Source organism: Festucalex cinctus, chromosome 13 (genome assembly GCF_051991245.1).
Source record: "Festucalex cinctus isolate MCC-2025b chromosome 13, RoL_Fcin_1.0, whole genome shotgun sequence".
NCBI lineage: Eukaryota > Metazoa > Chordata > Actinopteri > Syngnathiformes > Syngnathidae > Festucalex > Festucalex cinctus.
In genome coordinates, this window is record NC_135423.1 from 9,877,013 (window position 1) to 9,898,304 (window position 21,292).

Genomic DNA, 21,292 nt, shown 5'->3' on the forward strand with positions numbered 1-21,292 from the left:
TTCTTTAATTAAAAAAATACAAATTTCCTCCTGTAAACATCATTTAAGCATATAATTTATACATGTATTTAATGCAAATTGTAAAATGTCTGAAGTCATCTTGTTTATGTTTAACAAATGTAAAACTATATAATATAAATCAGGATGTTTCTAAGTACTGTACTAAGTACTAAGTCCTCAAATATTCTCCAATTTTGATCGTATGATGAGAAATGTTTCTTGGGAGCCTCGCGGCTTCAAAAATCTTGGCCTATCGGCTATCCAGTCATATAATCAGATCAGTACTCCTAAACTTGCGTTGCCATTCTCTAAGGTTGCCTTGAATGCATTGATTTCTCTGCGACGTTTTCATGTTATTTTCCGTCTCTACAGCAAAAATGCCACAGTGTGCGGCGTACCCTTGTACCAATATATACGAAACGCGAGTCTGTCAGTCTGACCCGGTTATTGACGATTACGTTGATGGACGAAACTGACTTCTGTCATTGCTTAATGCATCAATTTTCTAAATTTGTTTGGTTGGTCATTGGTGGACGTAAGGTCCATCTCTGGCCTGCCACAATCGAGGGCAGGATGCTTGTAATGTCTTTATTTATTTTAGTTTTTTTGATAGAACAATTGCATAAAGAGCGGTAAATGTTGTGATAGTAATGACGTCTCAAGCAAACCAACATCCGATCGGCGATCTCGTTCAAATGATGTTGTTTATGATGTCATTCTCCTGCTGCTTTTTACCCACAATCCTCTGCTCTGGCCTACTAACACCCCCCAGCAAGATCTCTCAGTCTTTAATGAGCTCCCGTTATTGTGTGTCTCTCTCAACATCTGCTTGCCGCTGCTCCGTGTCAATGTCGCTCGGCCTTTTACAGCTTCTCGCTTCTTCTTCGCCTTCTGCCTCGCTGCTTTCGTCTTGGGTTCAGGCACGCACACGTGCGCACACACGTGTGTCACATATAAGCACAGTTCGCTGTACAAACAAAATAATGACAGATCATTTTAAAAATACCTATACGTTATATCGCAATATAGCACGTGCACTTAAAATTACATCAATTTTCTATTCTCTAAAGTTCAAATTTCTAGTTCCTGATGCTAAAATGGCTTTCACCGATACCTTAAGTATCAGCACCGATACTGATACTGACAATACTTTTGCGAACGCAATACGAGATTTTTTTTTTTTTAATCTAGTAAAAAGAATTACAGTCTTCCCTCGCTATAACGCGGTTCACTTTTCACGGTCTCGCTGTATCGCGGATTTTTTTTAAGTGCAATTTTGCATATTTTTTTACAGTAATATACCCATTTTATAAAATTTATGAAGGTTTGAACATTGTCAAAGTTTGAACAAGAGAGAAATGTGAGAACATGTAAATGCCTCAATGAGAAAAGTGTATAAATTGTGCGGTCGGGGATTTTAGAGCCTTAAAACATTTATAAGAATTGTAAAACATAAAGCTAACTACTTCGCGGATTTCATTTATTGCGGGTATTTTTTGGAACCTAACCCCAGCGGAAAACAAGGGAACACTGTACACATTTTTAAAATGAAAACTAAGACCATAAGTAACCAAATGAATCCATCCATCCATCCATTTTCTTGACCGCTTATTCCTCACAAGGGTCGCGGGGGCTGCTGGCGCCTATCTCAGCTGGCTCTGGGCAGTAGGCGGGGGACACCCTGGACTGGTTGCCAACCAATCGCAGGGCACACAGAGACGAACAACCATCCACACTCACACGCACACCTTGGGACAATTCGGAGCGCCCAATGAACCTGCCATGCATGTCTTTGGAATGTGGAAGGAGACCGGAGTACCCAGAGAAGACCCACGCGGGCACAGGGAGAAAATGCAAACTCCACCCAGTAAGGTCCCAGCCTGGACTCGAACCGGAGACCTCAGAACTGAGAAGCGGACGTGCTAACCACTCGACTACCGTGCCGCTACCAAATGAATCATTTTTGAAAAATCTAAAAACAATCAAAATGAACAAACCCGCTCGAAAAACATTCTGAGTGGCCGTTTTGTGGACATTTGTGTGACGGCATTTTGATTTTTCGGAGCGTCATTGCAGACATTTACAAGAAGACCCTCCACTTCATCTGCTGCAATGTGGCAACTACACGTAGCTGACAGCAGAATTGTGGTAGATTCTTAAGTTCCCATTTGAAAGGGTGAGAACTGCCCCCCACGCCACCTTTTCTTAGTCAGCCTGATGCTTTGCTTCTATTGTTCACTCGTGCACACGCACAAACAATGGCGTCAATGAAGACGAGCCATGGTGGAGGGCGGTTGGTCTGGGGGGCGGCTACAAGGGGGCGACACTATCGTCTCTAGACAAATTCTTCTTCTTGTTTATTTTTAGCACGCATGTCGGAGGAGACTTAAATACCCCTCCCCCCAACCTCACCTCAGCATCGTCCATATGGACGTAACGTTCAAATCGTTGAGGGGCGGGGCCTCCGGTGGTCTTCATCGTTGCTAGGGGCAACCAGGGGAGTGATCCCGTGCGTGTGCCCGTGCACGCGCAGGACATGCCCGTGTCCTGCTGTGCGACCCCTCGCGCCCATTGACGGACACATGAAGGCAGGAGGGGGAGGTTGGGGGACAGAGACGTACAGGATGGGAGGGGGAGCGAGAGAGAGAGAGAGAGAGAGAGAGAGAGAGAGAGAGAGAGAGAGAGAGAGAGAGAGAGAGAGAGAGAGAGAGAGAGAGAGAGAGAGGAGGAGGACGTCTGGGCGGATTTGGCGCCGGCGGCGTCTTTGGCAGCCCAACACACAAGCTGCGCTGCTTATTAGCGAGCGAGCTCCCGAACGGATTTACGCGCACGGAAGCAGGTGAGTTTGCCGCTTTTATTTTCATTTGGTCATCATTCTTCCACTCCCACTCCCACTCCCACTCCGGCAGGTGAGGCTACAGGTCCCCCCCCCCCCTCCTCCAGGACCTCCTCCAAGGCGACAAAGCAGACAAACGCTCGCCTTCTGAATGCTCTGCATGCACGCATTTTGTTTTTTGTTGTTGTTGGGGTTTTTTTTTGGCCCTCTGTGGTGCGGCGGAGGGGCACAAATAGTGGTGGTGGGGCGACGGATTTTGTTGTCTGGCGACGTTTGGCCCAAAACGTGCGCGTTTGTGTGCGTAACATTAGATTTAAAAAAAAATATATTTTTAGTAATCGTCCTCATTTTACATCGCACGTGTGCTTGTGTCATACATGTGCGCGCGTGCACGACGAGGAGGCATAAATCCCTCAACCGCACACGCACACACTTGTTTACGCGCCTCGACAATAAAATGCAAAAAAAAAAAAAAAAAAAAAAAAAATTCGAAGGCAGAATGACAGAGTGCGCGCGCACAGACAGAAAGAAGGGAGCGCGTTGGGGGTTGTTGGCGTTTGGGGGCGCATTTGGGAAGGGGGGGGGGGGGGGTGGGGGGGGGGTTGGGGGTTCTCGGCCATTTTCAAATGATGTAAATTTGGAATGAGATTCGAATGCGATTTGCAGGACTTGACTTGAGGCTGCACGCGCACGCGCGCGCTAGACAAGGAGGCTGCTTGTTGGGAATTTGGCGCTTCACTTGTTTTGTTCAATGAGAAATTCAGTGGGAGCCCCCCCATCCCCCAAAGCCACTTGCCGCCCATTTAGCGCCCACCCCCGTCATCACTCCTTGTTTTTTTGTTTTTTTTGGCGACTATTAATAAAATTGTTGGTGTGATAATATTTGGACTTTGACGGTGTGAGCAGTGGCGTCACAAGCCTTGATGGTGCCGAAGGAGAACCCCATTTACCCCCCCCCCCCCCCCCACAACCCACTGCAGTGTCGCCTCTGCTTGAGTAGCTCGACTGAGACTCAAGTGTTGCATATTGTAGGTCGGATCCAAGCAAATGGCGCATGGTGGTAGCTCGACAATTCACCAAGTTGCACATTTTGGAAGTGTTATTGGATAATAATAATAATAATAAAAAATAACACATTTTCTATATGGGTAAAAATGCTAAGTTTTTAGCATTTAGCATACATTGTACGTAAGTAGGGTGCCCGTCCAAAAAAGTTGACTCCAAACTGGCAGTTGCACGCTCGTATACGAATGTGTAGAGCTGGCGGAAATTTCCAGAAGAAATTTAGTGTCATTTACCCAAAAAAAAAAAAAAAAAAAAAACTTAATTGAATGAAGTTTGCCAGTTGAAGTCAACTCAGAGGAATTTCTTCTTCTGTGGTGTCTGTTAGCATGTTTGGCAAAGACACTTAATGACAAACTTGCGCCACCATCTTATATGTTCCTTCCACTGCAGAGAAAGCATGTGATGATTGGACTCTTGTATCGCAAATTTTTGCTTGTATAATAATAAACTATTTGTATTGTCCCTTTAATAGCTTAGCTAAGCTTTGACAGACCAATTAGAACACAAGTTGCAGACCAAAAAAGGCGACCAACCACAAACACAGAACAATTGAAAAAGAGAAAAAAAAACAAGCCAAAATGACAGATAGAATGTGGAAGACCTTATAAGTCAAGGCGCTTGTATCTCAGGGCGCCACCGTCTTACTTTTAGCACCTATCTGCTGGCATTTCGCTGTCAAATAAACAGTATGTTGAAATGACTTGCAGGAGTTTCAAATAAGTACTTTGCTGCAATGTTTTATTTTTTTCTTATCAAATACTCGCAAAGTTTTGCTCCTCTGCTAAGTTGTGTTGATGCACTTTGATTTTTTGGGGAACGAAGACAGCATCGTGTCATGAGAAGACTTTACCAGTCGCCATGTTAGAAGTTTGCTGCGCCCCCAAAATGGAGGAGAGGACATAGTGAGGAAAGAGTGAGGGAGGGGGCTTATTAGAAATGCAAATTCGTTTTTTTTTTTCCCTCCCCTTTTCAGTGGGACTGGAGCACCTGCTGTCTCCAGCGTGCACCCCCACTTTTCACCCCCTCACTGCCACATGGGGAGTGCGCCAAAAACACATTTGACTAAAGGCAGCAAAGACCCAAGGAAGGACTTACGAACGGAAGAGTAAATAATGTTATAGACATGTTGGCTGCCCCAAGTCGTAAACTTGGGGGGCGCTAAAGAAATCTCACTTCAGGTTTCAGTGGTGTTTTTCCTCATGTGGTCCCGTAAAGGCGAGTTGAAGGCCACTTGGGCAAAGACAAGTCAACACCTCCACATGCCAGTCAAGTTCACCACAAAACAAAGACACATTTACACAATTACAGTACAGCGTTTGCTTTCAAAGCTACCACATTGTCTCTGATAGCTTAATGCTAACATACAAGGGGAACCTTCAAAGGCACACGGGCTATTAGCATTGATGTGGTGTTGTTATGATGAACTACAGGCACAAATGGTGCCGCGACACATCAGGAGGGACAACATAACAATAATGACAGGCATATCTTCTTTATCCTCTGTGAAGAATAACTCTATGTGCTGCACTGAGAATCTGTGAGATGAGCTTGGCCCTCAAATGTAGTATATCCATCTGTCTGTCTGTCTGTTTAGTAAGGTGCACACACCACAGCAACACCATTGAAGGAGAAAGTGTGACAAACAATTCTTTTGATGTTCATTTCATGATATTATTTCAGTGTTGTTTTTCTCATTAGAAAAAAAGAATTCCAAAAATGTTTTTTGTTGGACATTTTTTTGTGGGAATTTTGATATTTTTATCTGGTGGGCGGGAATGGATTAAGAGTATTTCCATTCATTTCGATGGGATAGATGCTTTGAGCTACAGTAGGAATGATGTATGATCATGCTGGAAGAACGAATTCGGGTGACGTGGTGGAACACTGATTAACAAGTCAGCCTCACAGTTATGAGGTGCAGGGTTCGATTCCATGTGGAGTTTACATGTCCTCCCAGTGCCTGCGTGGCTTTTCTCCGGGTACTCCGCTTTCCTCCCACATTCCAAAAACATGCACAGTAGGCCAATTGACCACTCCAAATTGTCCGTAGGTGTAATTGTGTGTGTGAATGGTTGTTCATCTATGTGTGCCCTGTGGTTGGCTGGCGACCAGTTCAGGGTGTACCCCACCTGCCGCCCATTGACAGCTGTGATAGGCTCCAGTATGCCCGCAACCCTCGTGAGGATAAGCTCTTTGGAAAACAGATGAAAGAATGAATTCAAATCGGACCTCGAGGCTGCATTGTATTTGTAGCACACGAGTTCAAAAGTTGCCCAAAACCAGAACATTTTGTGTTTCCTAGCGGAAAGTCAAGCTAGTGACTTTTTGGAAAAACAGTCCGCTGAAGTGTTTTGCTGGGTAGCTGTGTACTTTTGACCTAAAGTTGGGTTGATGATTTGGAGGGAAGAGATTGGCTTTGGGCAGGCTGAAGCCATTTTGGAATTGTGTGCTGAAGTTGAAGTCAACATTCTTACTAAAAGACTGTTTAATTTTTTTTTTTAAATTGGCGGTGGTGAACACGGCTGACTTTGCACTCAGCAATCAGTGTTGCGAACCTTTGATGTTACTTTGCTATTTGCAATCTTTGACGCTGGGACGCATAAATGAACACTCACAGGGGTTAGCTTAGCGCTAGCTAGCTAGCTAGTCGTAATACGACATGGAGGAATTTCGAACTTTAGCAAAAGTGAAAAAAAAAAATTGTGGGTTCTGCCATGTACGGCAAGGGATGCTGGTGTATAAAGTCAACTTGAAAGTAAAAAGTAAAAACCAGAAAATGTTGCTGCTCCATCATTTGGTATTGATCAGCGCCCCATTGGTCAGTGGTGGACATTCCGCCAGTGCTGATGGAATGCCCACCTCTGGTAAAAAGGAAACACGGCTGTGTTAGCGCATCTACTGCATCAGTCTTGGTACTCCTCAGTATGTTTATATAAAAAAAATAAAATAAAAATAAAAATAAAAAATAAAAAAAAAACACGAATAGGAGACTTGGTAAAGCGCTTTGGACAACATATGGTGACTGAATGATGAGGAGCGATATGATAAAGCACTATACAGTACAAGTTCACTTTCCATTATGATCAAATCCATTTTTCATTTTTAGATGACAATGTGTTTTTCTGCACAAATCCGATTCGTAACTTGAATTTAATTTAAATGGAGTTAGTGGTTAAATTTTAAAGATGGAATTTTAATGAGCGCTTATAATTTTGTTTCAAATGTCTATTTCTTTATTCAAACAATACAGACTTCATCGCAATTTAATGAAACAAGACAATATTCTTCTTCTAAATGTATTCAAGAACAAAACAAAGTTGAGGTTAGCATGTTGATAAGCGTTCCAGTTTCAACAAATTTCATTGGCCAGCCTTGCGCTAAATGCATTCCTTGCTATGATGATGAGGAAAGTGAAGATGATGAGAAGACTCACCGTTTCCATGGTGACCGAAGGGCCTGGCGTGGCCGGCAGCTGGGGCCAGAGACGTGGCCCCCATGTAAGTGAATGATGTCATCTTGTGACATCACGAGTGTGCAAACAAACACAGTGCAGCTCAGTTACTCCAAAAATGATGCAGTATTTGAGCCATTTTTTCACCTCAATCTACTTGAAGCTGTTATTTGGAAGCCAACTTGTGACTTTGACTTGAGTGTGATTAATTTAAAGAAGCAGTACTCAAGCACAATTTGTGGCTAATCAGATACACTCTCCCGCCACTTATTTCCAAATGTGGCCAACTCAGGTTTCACGGTGCAGTTGTTGCAGATGGTAAAAAAGTGGCCCAAACAGAAGCGTGAGCTTGCAGATGATTGACAGGTCAGCGTGAGCCAATCAGAGCTTGAGGAGGAGTGACGAGAAGCAGCTGAAGCGGAAAGAAACGCTGCATGGGACAAAAGACGGAAGAAGGAGAAGCGAGACGGAGGGAGGCAGAGGACAAGATGGCGGCGGCGGCGCCGGCGGGTGGGAGGACAAGGCTCAGATTGTGGGAGCGGTCGCCGACTCGGGCGTCACGTGCGGGTCAGGAGTTGTGCGAGCGGAATGTCGAGATGGACCTAGTGCACAAAGACAGTTGGAATAGATTACTTTTTTTTTTTTTGGTATTCCGAGGATGAAATATTTGGTGCTACCAATCAGCCTTTTCTTCTTCCCTGCATGGCATATGCCCCCCCCCCCCCCCCCCCCAAAGATTGAAAAGGGGGTGAGGCCACGGCGGAGGAGCGCAAGCGAGCGCGTGACGGCAGAGAAAGGCGTCTGTGTGTCCCTCAAGACCATGAAGGGGCTTCTGTTCACTCCAACACACAATCGCTTACTCATCAACTTACTTTCCTACTTACTCAATCACCCGATTGCCAATTGAGTCAATTTGTTACCAATTGCTGTCAATTTTTGATGGTTTTTCTTTATTATGGATGGGCGAGTACAAATATTGCTACTGGACTGATACAGGCCTTAGCTTAAGGTATTGGGGTACTTTTGGAAGCTATCGATACCAGCCACTGATAATTAAGGCAAAGAAGAGATCTAACATGGACTAAGTCCTCCTTGGCAGTAGTTTGACATCATCTGCATCCAAAAGAAAAGTTTTTGCTCACAATTTTTGACAACAAAAGTACTCGAGGTATCGGTACTCGGTATTTGTGAAGTACCCAAAGTGTGAAAGTGTTATCGAACATCCTTAGTTGCTGTTGACCTGAAGCTCGTCAACAAGATGCCTTCGCCACAGAAACAAACCATCGACGTCTTCCCAGTTGAAACATTTGTCATCTTACAACAGTAGTGTCCAAACTTGGTCATCGAGGGCTGGAGTCCTGCAGGTTGTTTCTCTTCTCAAGCACATCTGAAACTCATCAGCAAGCTCGGCATAAGCCTGATAACAATCCTGTTCATTGGAACAGGTGCGTTGGAGCAGGGAAACATCCAAAATCTGCAGGACTCCGGCCCTCGAGGACTGAGTTTGGACACCACTGTCTTACATGGCTAAGGCAAGCACACCACAATGAAGGAAAAAGTGTGACCAAAAAAAAAAAAAAAGCTTCATTCTTCAATTTGATTTCACAGATTTGACATCACTGGACTTTTTTTTTTTTTTTTTTTTTTTTTTATTAAGCATCATTATCATACTTTATATTCTTTCTACACTTTATATACATGCTTGATTCGTACACATTTTTTTGTTGGGGGGCGCTTCCAAAGGCAATTTGCTAAATTTGATGAACAACAGTTTTTTTTTTTTTTTGGGTTCCTTACCATACCTTTGAACGACTCAAGAAGTCTTTTGCTCATTCTTTGCTCTTCATTTGTTTTTCTCAGTGGCAAATTTCCTCAAAATGTATATTTGGAATTAAAATGATTGGCATCATTTCTCATGTATAGCCCTCGTGAAGGGATTTTTTTTTTTTTTTTTTAATTTTTTTATTTATGCTGATTTGAAAATGTGGAATATCCGCCGATGAAATGGGCCGTCCGAGCCCGAAAATGATACGAATACAAGCGTTATTAACGGAACAAGTTCCTGTAGTTTCCCCATAGTAAAACGGCCATTCGGTGTAACACCAGAGGCAGGTGGGCTCCCTCTAGTGGTATACAAAAGAATCACACAATCAAATGTTCAAAGTGTGCATCATGCAACTTTTTCAAAGTCTGGGACAAGAAATTCATTAAGGCCAGTTTAGTTGCATTTAACGTTTCAGTAAATTTAATTTTTCACAACTGTTGACATTTTAATGGACTAATACTGGCTCATTTAAGTTTTCTTACTATTTATATTTAAGTGCAGTGTTTGTTTCAAGCGTGCGTTTGAACATGGTGGAACTTGGCGAGTTGAATATTTTTGGAGCTGTGAAAGTTTTGAGAATTGTGATTATTCAGACGTCCACGGCGTGCTCGTGTTTGCTCCAGGCGTGTGTGCGTGCGCGCACGCGCTGGCGTGTCGGATGCGTTGACCTTGTTGATGGACTGAAGGCAACTTGAATGGCGATCGAGTTTCCATCTACTCAGCTCAGCAACATCTTCAGTGCTTAAGCTGCTTTAGGCAGCAACACCCTCAGGGACAAAGTTCAGAGGTCAAGGTGATGACCGTCCAGTGAAGTCAGGAATAAATTTGTTGCAAAGGAGCTTTATGCAGCATTTGACAGGAGATTTCGGTTGTGTTGCTTGTGGCACTGCACTGGCAGATTTCTTGGAAATGTGAAAAATTTGCAGCCTGCAACTTCCCAGCCCAATCGGTGACAAGCGCTTTTCTTTTGAGTTTGGTCCACTTTCAAACACAAAGTTGAAGGTGAAGATGCACCTGTAGCATGAAAAGATCCCAAAGATTTTGTTGTTGTTGTTGTTCTAAGGGCTCAGTGCGACACCTGCCACACACAATCATTGAGCTGTTCCAAACAGAGGAGACGTCCAAGAAAAGAACAAATGTTTCTGAATATCCATCCATCCATCCATTTTCTTGACCGCTTATTCCTCACAAGGGGTGCGTGGGGGGTGCTGGCGCCTATCTCAGCTGGCTCTGGGCAGGAGGCAGGGGACACCCTGGACCAGTTGCCAACCAATCGCAGGGCAATGTCTCTGAATATAATTTTTTAAATTAATTATTTATTTTGTCCATATTTTGTCCACATTTGAAGTTGCAGCATTCAAGTTGTCCGTACGTGAATTTTAATACGAGGATGACTCAAGTAAACTTTGACTTTTTTTTTTTTAATTGGAAGTAAACTTCAAACTTCAAAATCTTTTTTTGCTACATAAAATTTGAATTTGGAAGCAGTTGATTGATAACTGACAGGTAAAAACCAACAACTGTACATGTGTATAATCCTCTTTTTAAGATGACAGTTTTGTGATTCTGATGTCAACGTTCTTAAAGAAATGTGAAAGATGAGCAACTACATATTAGCACTATGCAAGATTTCTGGGGAGGTTTGACACGACATTTATTTTTGTGTGACATTTGATGTGCAATTTCATTGTTCGATATGGCGACCACCTTTGACCTTTGAACAGGACATTTGCTGGAGTTGTAACGTGCGTGACATTTGTGGTTATTCTCATTCATGCTACTCGTTTCATTTCATTCTCAGCGCGTTGAATGGATGTCGACGCTGTTTTGTCCTCTCACCTTTCACCAGTCATGAACTGATGAAGCCCGCTCAGATGAGAGGACAAACTTGCCGTCCATTCAACAGCCTGAGAAAAGAGCACAATGTGAACATCTTCAGGAGAATCCACATATATGTGACATTTGACTTCAACTTGGCTTTACGTTAAAGGTGAAAAAAAGGATGAGCGGAGGTTGACGTGATTCTGAACAAAATAGAAATTGGAGGAAAAGTAAAATGATGTCATGTTGTTGATAAGCTGAAGTCCAATCAGAAAACAGCTACTTCATCACCATGACAACCAGGCAGTCACTTATAAAGCAATCAACTGGGTCACGGCTGACTTATTCTCTGTGCTAATGTTAGCATCGCCAAGGCTAAAGCTAGCGCTGCTGGATGGCAACAGAGATCCAAAAACGGTCGGGGCCGTCAATCCCCTTTAAATTGGCTGCTCTCCTGGCGTGGGATTAGCGGCGTGCTAAAGCCGGCGCACTAAAAAGGCCGAGTGTTTTGTGAGGGCGGGCGCGTGCGCGCACACACGGGCGGGCGGGAACGCCGAGCTGGTGCTAAGCTAAGCCGCTCAACTACAACAACAACAACAACAATAACAACAACAACAGCAGGATGACACGTTACTCTCAAGCTAAACGTCAAATTTGTTAACAATTAGCATCAAGGTGAAAAGTCATAGAAATAAAAATTGTTTACCTTCATCTGCCGGCTAATTGGTTGTCGTCCTGTACTTCCTGCTAGCATAACTTAGCTACGTCTGACGTATGATCTGTAAATCCGAAACAGAATGAGGATGTTCATTTCAAAATTCAGCCCTAACAACCAGCTTAACAACATGACATTTGGCAGACACGTTGACCATGAATGAAAAAAATAAAAAATAAAAAGTCTCAAGAATGATGTGGAAGACTGCCATTGTGGTTTGAAGCGGCCATTTCAGGCTCAATTTGTTCTGTTACACCCAAACACAATTCTGCTACTTGTACTTTTCCTTACTAATGCTAACCCATTTGATTTAGCAAGATGACTTTCAAGGCAAGGCAATTATGAGTGGACCCACAAAAATGTCACAAAGTCCCAAACATGCACAGGAAGTCGGCTATTTTGCTTTCAACAAGCCATTTCATTCATTCAGTCTCACCCAAATGGAAAGAAAAAAAAAGAAGAAAGAATCAATGCCTGAAACTAGTTTGACTTGAAAAGATGAAACTTGGGAGGCATGTCCATTCCCCAAAAAAAAAGAAAAAAAGTCTCAAGAAAACAACGTCGACTCGTGTTACGGTTTGATTGTCAGTCCCGCTCGGATGGCTTTTCTTTCGATGGCTCACTTTTTAAAAAAAATCCAAATGGATGTGGCGTGCTCGTGCGCGGTTCCGAGACAGCCGGTTCCGGTCCATTTAAGCGTCCGTCTCCCTTTGGAGGAGGCGTGTTCATCATCCGGAAAGTCAAGAGAGCGACGGCCGACGCTCTCCTGCCGCCTCTCAAACGCACGCCATCAATTTTCAAAATTTCACCCGGTGTCACTGAAGGTGACACGTCAGTCGTTAGCGTGTAATTGCGGTATGCAAATTGGCTTTGAAAAGACCACCGGTGACTTAATGAGCTCATCATATTGATATTAATACGTTCATGACATCACGGCAGGTGCATGAAATCTGTCACACGTCGCGACTTCTCCACAACATTAGGCAAAAATTAGCATGTGCGTGCGTGCGTGACATCATCAGTCAGGTGGGAAGAGCAACAAACTGGGATTGGTCCCAAGTCTTCCACGAAGCCTTTGCAAATTATTTAGTTAGATTATTATAATATATTAGCTAGAATAATAGTGTTCTATGCCAATTATTATTTGCCTATTACAATGTATTCCTCTTCTGTAAATGTTGTTTGGTGGTAACTGTAATATTGTGAGATGATGATGATGATGATGATGATGGAGAGACAAAGATGGAGGAGAAAATAAAGAGCAAATCAAGCGAGCGGCGGCAGGAAGCAGGGAGAAAGAGGAGGGAAGACAAACCTAGATGAGAAAGATGAAAGCAGAAAGAGGGCAAAAAAAAAAAAAAGCGATGTAGACAGAGAGGCAGAAAAAAAAAGCGGGAAAATGAGCGGCCGAGATGGAGGACGAGCCAGACAGATGAGGGAAAAAGACAAACGCTGGTGCTTGTCGTCACGCTCCCTCCTCATCCTCATCCTCACTCCCTCCATTTTGTTCTCTTCATCAGTGTGACGCTGCCCCCCCCCCCCCCCTCCTCATCCTCACCCTCCCGTCTTCAGCCAAAAGCAAAATATCAACGTCACATTAGGTACACACAATGACAACAATTGCACGCACACACACAAGAAAATGTGGCATTTGGGATGACGTAACAGTCGACATTCGTCTCCATTCTTACACATTTGTTGCTATTTGCCACTTGCCACTTGCCACTCAACAAATGCAGCTAGAAAAAACACGTCTCGTGCACAAACACACTCACATTCACACACATACATTAACAGTTACACCCATTTGTGTGCAGGTGCACAGCTACACATATTCACACAAACTGACGCACAAATGTCTCAATCTTTGTATACTTTAGACCTCAAACCCAATTTGCAACCCAAAATTTGGCAGACAAGTTTCTGAAAGCTGCAGTATCAAACAAATTCAACCCTGAAATTTGGGCGACGCGTCTTTCACGAATACAGCCACACAAAAGTCTTGAAAAGACAAGTCGGCCATTTTGGTTTGGAGCTAGCAGACATTTTATGCTCAACTGACTTTTGAAAAACAATTCGGCCCAAAAAGCCTGTTGACTGACATGAAATTTGTCTCTGATGAGTAGACAAGCCACCAAAAAGTGTCAAGAAGCCAAGTTTTGTTTTGTTTTGAAAAAGTCATTTTGTGATTATTTGTTCCTTTTTCTTTGGTCCTTCCATTGAGATTTGATCCACAAATATTTTATGATGGTGCGCAAAATTTGGGACTAACGACTGTAAATTGTGTAAAAGCTCAGCAGTTATTTGGGGTGGTCGCCTCCCAACCAGGAGGTTGTCGGTTCGATCCTCAGCCCTTGTGACTATGGCCAAGTGTCCTTTGAGCAAGACACTGGACCCCAATTTGCTCTCAGTGGACCTGGCAGCGACCATTGGTGTGTGAATGAGTGAATGTCAGGCTTTGCCATGTGTTACATGTAAGCGCTATATAAAAAGTGAAGTGGTGAAATGTTGCTAGGTGGGAGTCGAGTTAGCGTGAGCAGATTTGTGGGGATGCGACGGAGTGGAAAGGAGCTCGTGCGAAGACTGTTTGGACAAGTTGAATTATTCAAGGCGGACGGACGTTCATCGGGTCTGCCTTCACTTGGCACAACTGCGGGACCTTTAGATTTTTTTGTAGAACATCGAAGGCTTTAGAAGAGCCCTCACCAAGCCAACGTCCGTCCTCGATTAGCTTACTTAGCCTTTCAGTGTGCTAACTTAATGCTAATTAGCATCTAGTTACGCACTGATGATCTGAGAACATAGCTGAGGTGTTGTCATGAATCTCGCTTGAGCTGTAGGCCAGACTCGCACTGCCTGCTGAAATGTTATTGGCCAACAAATCCAAGTTGATCCTACAGAGGTCACAACTCAACAAGAGCATATTTTTTAGCTATTCTGGAAAAAGGGTCCTCATATGTCAAAAACTTGAAAATTGAGATGAGATAGGTGAGCTGTCCACTCGGGTTGTGTCGTGTGAGATCCACCGAAGCAACATGGCAGTCCGTCTGGTTGGTGTCACGTTCATCTTCACGCCTCCCTTACTCGCTCGCTGACTGTGCTGCCCTGCGTCCATCGCCCACATCGTGCCGTCTGCACCTGAGCTCACAGGACGCCATTGTCTGTCTGTCTGTCTGTGGCGTCCCAACGTGCGCTCGCTCCCACCCACCGCTTCACGTTCATTGATGCGCTGACTCACGCGTGCTTCAGGTCTTGCATTTAGCGTCAGGCTCGCTTCTCATGTCTGAAAGTCCTCTGGGATCTCATTGACGCTAACTCTTTGCCACCTTGTCCTCCGCAGGAGTCAGGAGGATTAGTAGGATGCTGAGGATCTTCCCTCCACGCTGCTTTCCATGAGCTGAGAGCGCCACCTCACGGGAGGAACCAATCATCAGTGAGCGAGAGAGGAAGCGGAGAGGGCAGAAGGCCAAGGAAAGAAGGAAGAAACTTGTTTTGGGGGGGTTGCAGTTTATTTCCACGTTGGGAAATGGCGGCAACGGAAGCCAGCACGGCGCCCGCGGTCCAGGAAGATGGGAAGAGTCCAGAGAACAAGCAGACAGAAGCAGAAGAACCCACCCACAACTCAGAAAGTGTCAACAGTGAGGTGGTGGATAAAGACGGCACTGCAGTCAACAGCGAGGTCGTCCCGGCCAAAGAGACCGTCAATAACGACACGTCGGTAGAGGCGGCGGCGAACGCCAACGAGGAGGCCGGAGCCGCCAGCGGCGAGACGGCACCCGCCCAGAGCTCGGAGAACCACGAGCACAAGACCTCCTTCCTGGACTCCTTCCTCAACAAGAGCGGCCTGGGTAAGGTGATGTCGGGACGGAAAAAGAAAGAGGCCAGCACCGCCGCAGGAGCCGGCTCAGAGGAGAGCGCCGCCGGGGGGGCTGAGAAAGACCGAGAGAAAACCGTTGACGAGCCAGCGGCACCTGAGGCAGGAGTGGAAGGAGCTAGCGAGGGGGAGGCCGCCGCCGCCGCCGCCGACGACAAAGTGCAGGAAAATGGAGAGAAGGATGACGAGAAGAAGTGCAAAGAATCCAAATCTTCAGTTCGGGATCTGATCAGGAAGCCAGTGGCCAAGATCTTCTCCCATCGGAGCACAGAGAAGAAGGACGGCAACACCCTAGAACCTCCCAAACAAGTCAAGGTCCGCTCCAAGTCCCTGGACCGCCTGGAGGATCCTGAAGCACTTAACGCGACCGCAGACTCAGCCGCTGAGGAGGTGGCAGGAGCAGAAGGAGGAGCGGAGGCAGAGACGGATCAGAAAGCCTCCTCTTCTTCCTCCAGCACCACCAAGCACATGAAACGTTGGCACTCCTTCAAGAAGCTCATGGCTCAGAAAGCACACAAAAGGAGCAGCGGCGGCGCCACCGAAGACGGAGCAGACGCAGAAGGAGGTGGAGACTCCTCCACCTTGGACTCCAAGGAGTCGGGCCAGAAGAGGTGGAAACTCAAGCGCTCCTGGACATTCCAGGGCCTCAAGAGGGATACGTCCATGGTGGGCATCAGCGGGAAGACCAAGAACTCCGACAAAGACTCGGCCGACAAGCCAGAGGAGGCGCCGGATGCCGACCAAAGCGCCGAGGGGGGCGGCGAGGAGGACAAGGTCGAGAGAGGCGAGGAGAAGGCCGAGGCGAGCGAGGAGGAAAAGGCGGCCGGGGGGGCCACCGTCACGCAGCACGCCAACGAGATCTGGACCTCCTTTAAGAAGCGCGTCATCCCCAAGTCCAAGCGCGCAAACACAGAGTGCCACCCCAGCGCCGATGACGACGCCGCTGCCGCCGCGGCACCCGCATCAGGTCAAAAAGCAAAACTTAAAAGATTGAAAAGATTTTTTAGCTCCCCAAATGAAATATTCAACAGCTAGCTAGCTAGCTATGCCTACACTCCTAGAACGCACAGCCTCTTTGACAGACTGCGGGCGTGACAGCTTTAGAGCGCCTCGTTGTCACCCATGAGTGCACGCATGTCACATTGAGGAAGTGCCAAAATGGGGATGGCAGGAAGGGGTTGAATTTATGTATTTTTTTAAGTCCAACTGTGGACGGGGATGTCTGGCTAGTTAAGAGTGCCTCGTTGTTGTGGCGTGGAAAGCCAGACCCAGAATATGGATGAAGTAGCATCCATTATTCCAGGTCAAAGTAGAGGGATTTGATTAACAATTTGAATTTGTTTTTAAGGATTCAAATTTATCAGGGTCATTAAAAACACTCTTATCTGTGGAAAGACATTTGTTTACATTTGATTGGGACTTTAAATTCAAGTTCAAACTCTTCTTAGGTGCTCCAAACTCAAGTTGATTGAAAAATGTACTGAAAAATTTGAGGATGATGAAAAATAATTGATAGTATGTCCCGAAAACGCTGAAAATTTTGAATCTGGAATTGTTTGGTTGAAATTAATTTAAGAAAAAGATTCATTCCATTTGAACAATATCTCAGTTCAAGTTTTCAAGGACATGAAAGTGTTGGAATAAAACAATAATTGTAACACGATAACAATCGTGACAACAGTAAAGTCTCAAAGTGTGAGCAGCTTTCTGGAACTGAACTTACTTGGATGTGAAATGGTTTGTGTGCTTCAGGCGAGGACGGCGCGACAGAGGACGGAAAAGACGCAAAATCCGCCAAGGCCAAGCGTTCCCACTTTGGCCGGGCCGTCTCCCTCAAGAACTTCATCCTGCGCAAAGGCAAATCCACCAGCGTGGACACGGGCGACGCCGCCAAGGAGGATGAAGAGGAGGCCGCCACCACTGCCGCCGAGGGAGGAGATGGCGAAGGAGAGACTCAAGGAGACGGCGAAGCCGCCAGCGGAGAAACCGATGACAAGGGCATCCAGCGACAGGAAGCCGAGGCCGAGGCGCCCAAGACGCCGAGCAACGCTCCCGTCACCAACGGCGAAAACGGCTGCGAGAACGGAACGGCTGAGGACGACACCCACAACCACCAACAAGATGACGACCAGAAGAACAGCAGCCCCGTGAAGAAGAGCAAGGAGCTGGGCGGAGCCAAGGAGGAGACCAATGCCAAGGTCATCAACACCACGGCGCCACCTGTGAACAGCGGTGAGTTACTACACCACCACCGAGACGACCGTCAGAACCACAGCTGGCAAGGAGATGCTAACGACAGACCACCGCCGGCACTAACAAACATTAGCAGTGAGCTGAGGGGGGAGGAGGAAGGGGAGCAAGATGAGGAGGAGATGAGGAAGAGGGAGCTGCGAGATGTGGCTGTGGCCATCGTCCGGAGTGTGATGTCGGCCGCCGCTGACCAATTAGAGCGCGAGCTACGCCGCGGCGCACTCAACGGCCGCCACGCCACCTCCACCTACTAATATGCTAGCGCGCTAGCACACAACACACATACGCCGGTTAGCTTAGTTAGCACAGAAAACTAGTCTGACTGGGATGGCCAAAAATGAATCAAGTGAAAAGGTTCGATTTTACAGGTTGAAGCACAAATGAGCTTGGCACAGAAGGCTAGATTTAGCAATTAGCATGACTGGCGTGCAAATGAAAAGATTCAAGTAGCAATGTGACAAGTGGCCTCCATCTTTGTGCAATTTTCTAACAAAAAAATTTTATTGAGCACTTCAAACACTTCTTAAATGCTCCACAGGAAATAAATTCAGGAAAGTGACGCTGTTTGAAACGTTACATCACTTCCTCCATCGAGTAGCAGACCAAACCAAAGTGTCCACAAGACGTGTTGACAAATAAGGAATGTTAGCAGCAACAACAAAAAAGATCAAGATATATTTTTCACTCTTGATTTTTATTGCTTTTTAAAAAAAATGTTTTTGAAATGCCAATTCCAAAAAAACTAAATATACTAAAGATTACTTCAACATTTTATTAACATTTAAAAATTATTAATTTTAAAAAGATGGCCGTGAAAATTTTTTTATTCAACGTGACAAAAAAAAAAAAAAAGTTCTTAAGCATTCCACGGAAAGGCGCGCACACAAATTTGTACAGAAGCTAGCATCTGATTTTCCAAATTCTTGCTGCATTCTCGTCAAGTTGAAGTGGCCTCAACATTGAAGACAGTCACTGCAGGCAAATATTGTCACATTGCTATTTAGAGTAGGCTCGTACACTATTTAGCTTAGCACAGCTACCTAGCATCCAACCAAAGACAAATGCATGAAAAGTTAGCATCATTGCACCCCAATAAGTGAAAAGTTGAAAGGCTGACGTGCTGCACACACGTTAACTTAGCGCACACACTGTCAAGAGTCCAGGAGACTTGCCGTTTACACTTTGACGTTAGTGGACTACTAGAGTACGATGAGCCGAATTGGTGGCACGAGGCTACGCTAGTTGAGCTCTCCTTGTACTGCAGACACACATTTTTGACTTCTTAATTCCCAAAATTCATCAAGATCATATTTGACATACGAAAGTTCTGGCAACAAACAAAATGGTTGCAAAAAGTAGACAGTCATGGTTCACTTTTTGCAGCTTGAGACTACATCACAGATTTTTCTGTTTTTTTGGTACTTTTGTCACGGATTGCACAATGCAAAATTGCACAATGTTATGCAACAACAAGAGTGAGCCAGGTGGGAAGAGGACGTGAAACACAATGTCCAAAATTTGTGATCATGTCACATTTACTAAAAGAAGCTGTAGTCCATCGTACAAATTGTAAGTTGTTTTTTTGTTATGCTGTAGCGAGCTGGTTGGCGGACAAGACAAATGTTCAGTTCAGGCTATCTTGGCCACGTCGCTTAGAGGATTCATATGGGAGGGCGCGTATTGCTGCCACACCAGAGGCGGGCCTTGCAAAATCAGTCTAAATCCAGTAAAACAGCCGGGAGCGAAGGGTGCTGCTTCGGTGAAAATGGCTGCGCGTGAATGAGTTAACTATTGAAGTCATGTAATTAATTACGATTATTTTTTTTTTTTTCCGCCTGACACCCTAAATGTAAACTGGCAGCTCCACATTTCTGTACGCTACAAAATGAAATTTGCAACATTAAAACAAACTTCATCGCATTCTGTGATACAGGACTTTTGAAGATTTCTTTTTTCTGGTGTGGCATCAATATGCTTCTATAGAAACGGGCTTTGACCAGAGTCAAAATATATAGATACACTTTTTTTTTTTTTTTACAGTCCCGTATTTTTTTTTTTTTTTTTTTTTTTTACTCGCACAAATAGACAAGTTATTTGGTTGTGATCGTTAAGCGCATACACGAATGTGGCAAGGCACAAGAGTTTGGAAATCACTGCTGACACTTCTCTAGTCAGCTGTAGTCGAATGGGCACAAACGTTGATCAAATGGCAGTTCAGTTCTGGCCGGCGTTTGTTTGACACGCAAGCAATCACGCCACCAGCAGCCAGCAACATTCTTCTTGTTCTTCTGCTAACTGCTCTCTTCATTTTGCACACCTTTTGACTGTCTTCTGTTATCATTCACCAGACAAAAAGGCGGGAAGCGCGTGAGGCCACACAAAGAGGATTAGAACTTCCCGCCCGCCCGGGAGTCGCTGAGCAAGGAGCTCTGAGCACCCCCCCCCCACTTGCACCCACCACCCCCACACCCAAATCCTCATTTATTGACACCCCCTCCATCCCCACCCCCACCTAAAAGGAGTTATCACGTGTTAACAGGTTGCCATGGTGACAATGAGTGAGCGGCTGGGAGAGTTCATGTAGATGATAAACCAATCAAAATATAACTCGGAAAGCAATAATTCACCCCCCCACACATACACACCCGTTCCATTTCCTCTGCTTGTCTGTTACATTTTATATTGTCTACAAGAGAAATGCAACAGTAGAAAAAAATGCATTCCAGACCCCCAGCCCCCGTCTGTACCGAGCCGATAAAAAGACATAAAAAGAAGGATAAGAAAAAAAAATAAGAAAAAAAAAAGACTGTTAGTTTTATATTGACAGCCGTTATGCTTTGTAGTTCCCCTCCCCAAATGTCCACGGAAGTAGATTGGACTCCAGTACATAGACTGCTCCAGTAAATAGACCGCCCCGAAGACTGACCCACCCATCCCCCAACAACACTGCAATGTCTCCAGCTGTGTGTTGAGTGTTTAGACTGTTCTGTCGTGGACATGACGTCAAGACAAAAACAAAAACAAAAACAAAAACAAAAAGCTGATTTGATTCTTTGTCTTATTTTGTAAAAGCACATCCTGTCACTGTTTGTTCCTCTACAGTCATTTACACTCTCATGATGATGACGATGATGTTTTGTTGGTCCAGTTTTCACGTCTGCTAGCAAAAACAAAAACAACAAAAAAAGAAAAAAAGGAAAAAACAAAAACAAAAACAAATAGTCCAATAAAGAGGAAAATCTAACAAGTTAACTGTGCTGTGTGTGTGTAGTAGTGTTTATTTTGGGCCGCGTGCTGGCTGGCTGCAGGGCAGGCGGCCAATGGGATGGGGGAAGGAAGGGGGCGGGGCTAATTCGTGGGGGAGCGTTTGGCTGCGCCACCATTGGGCGCTCATTAATCCACGTATCGATAATCTCATCCGTTTACGTAACCGTCGCAATAATAGCACAATTCTT

General features: G+C 45.1%; 1 protein-coding gene across 1 annotated transcript; it reads left to right on the forward strand.

The window, feature by feature from the left end:
• Nucleotides 1–2,682: 2,682 nt before the first annotated feature.
• Nucleotides 2,683–21,089, forward strand: LOC144032805 (uncharacterized). Its single transcript, XM_077540236.1, has 4 exons — nucleotides 2,683–2,839; nucleotides 15,054–16,554; nucleotides 17,340–17,819; nucleotides 20,186–21,089. The coding sequence occupies exons 2-4, from the start codon at nucleotides 15,240–15,242 to the stop codon at nucleotides 20,206–20,208; spliced, it is 1,818 nt and encodes a 605-aa protein (XP_077396362.1). The 5' UTR covers nucleotides 2,683–2,839; nucleotides 15,054–15,239; the 3' UTR covers nucleotides 20,209–21,089.
• Nucleotides 21,090–21,292: the final 203 nt, after the last annotated feature.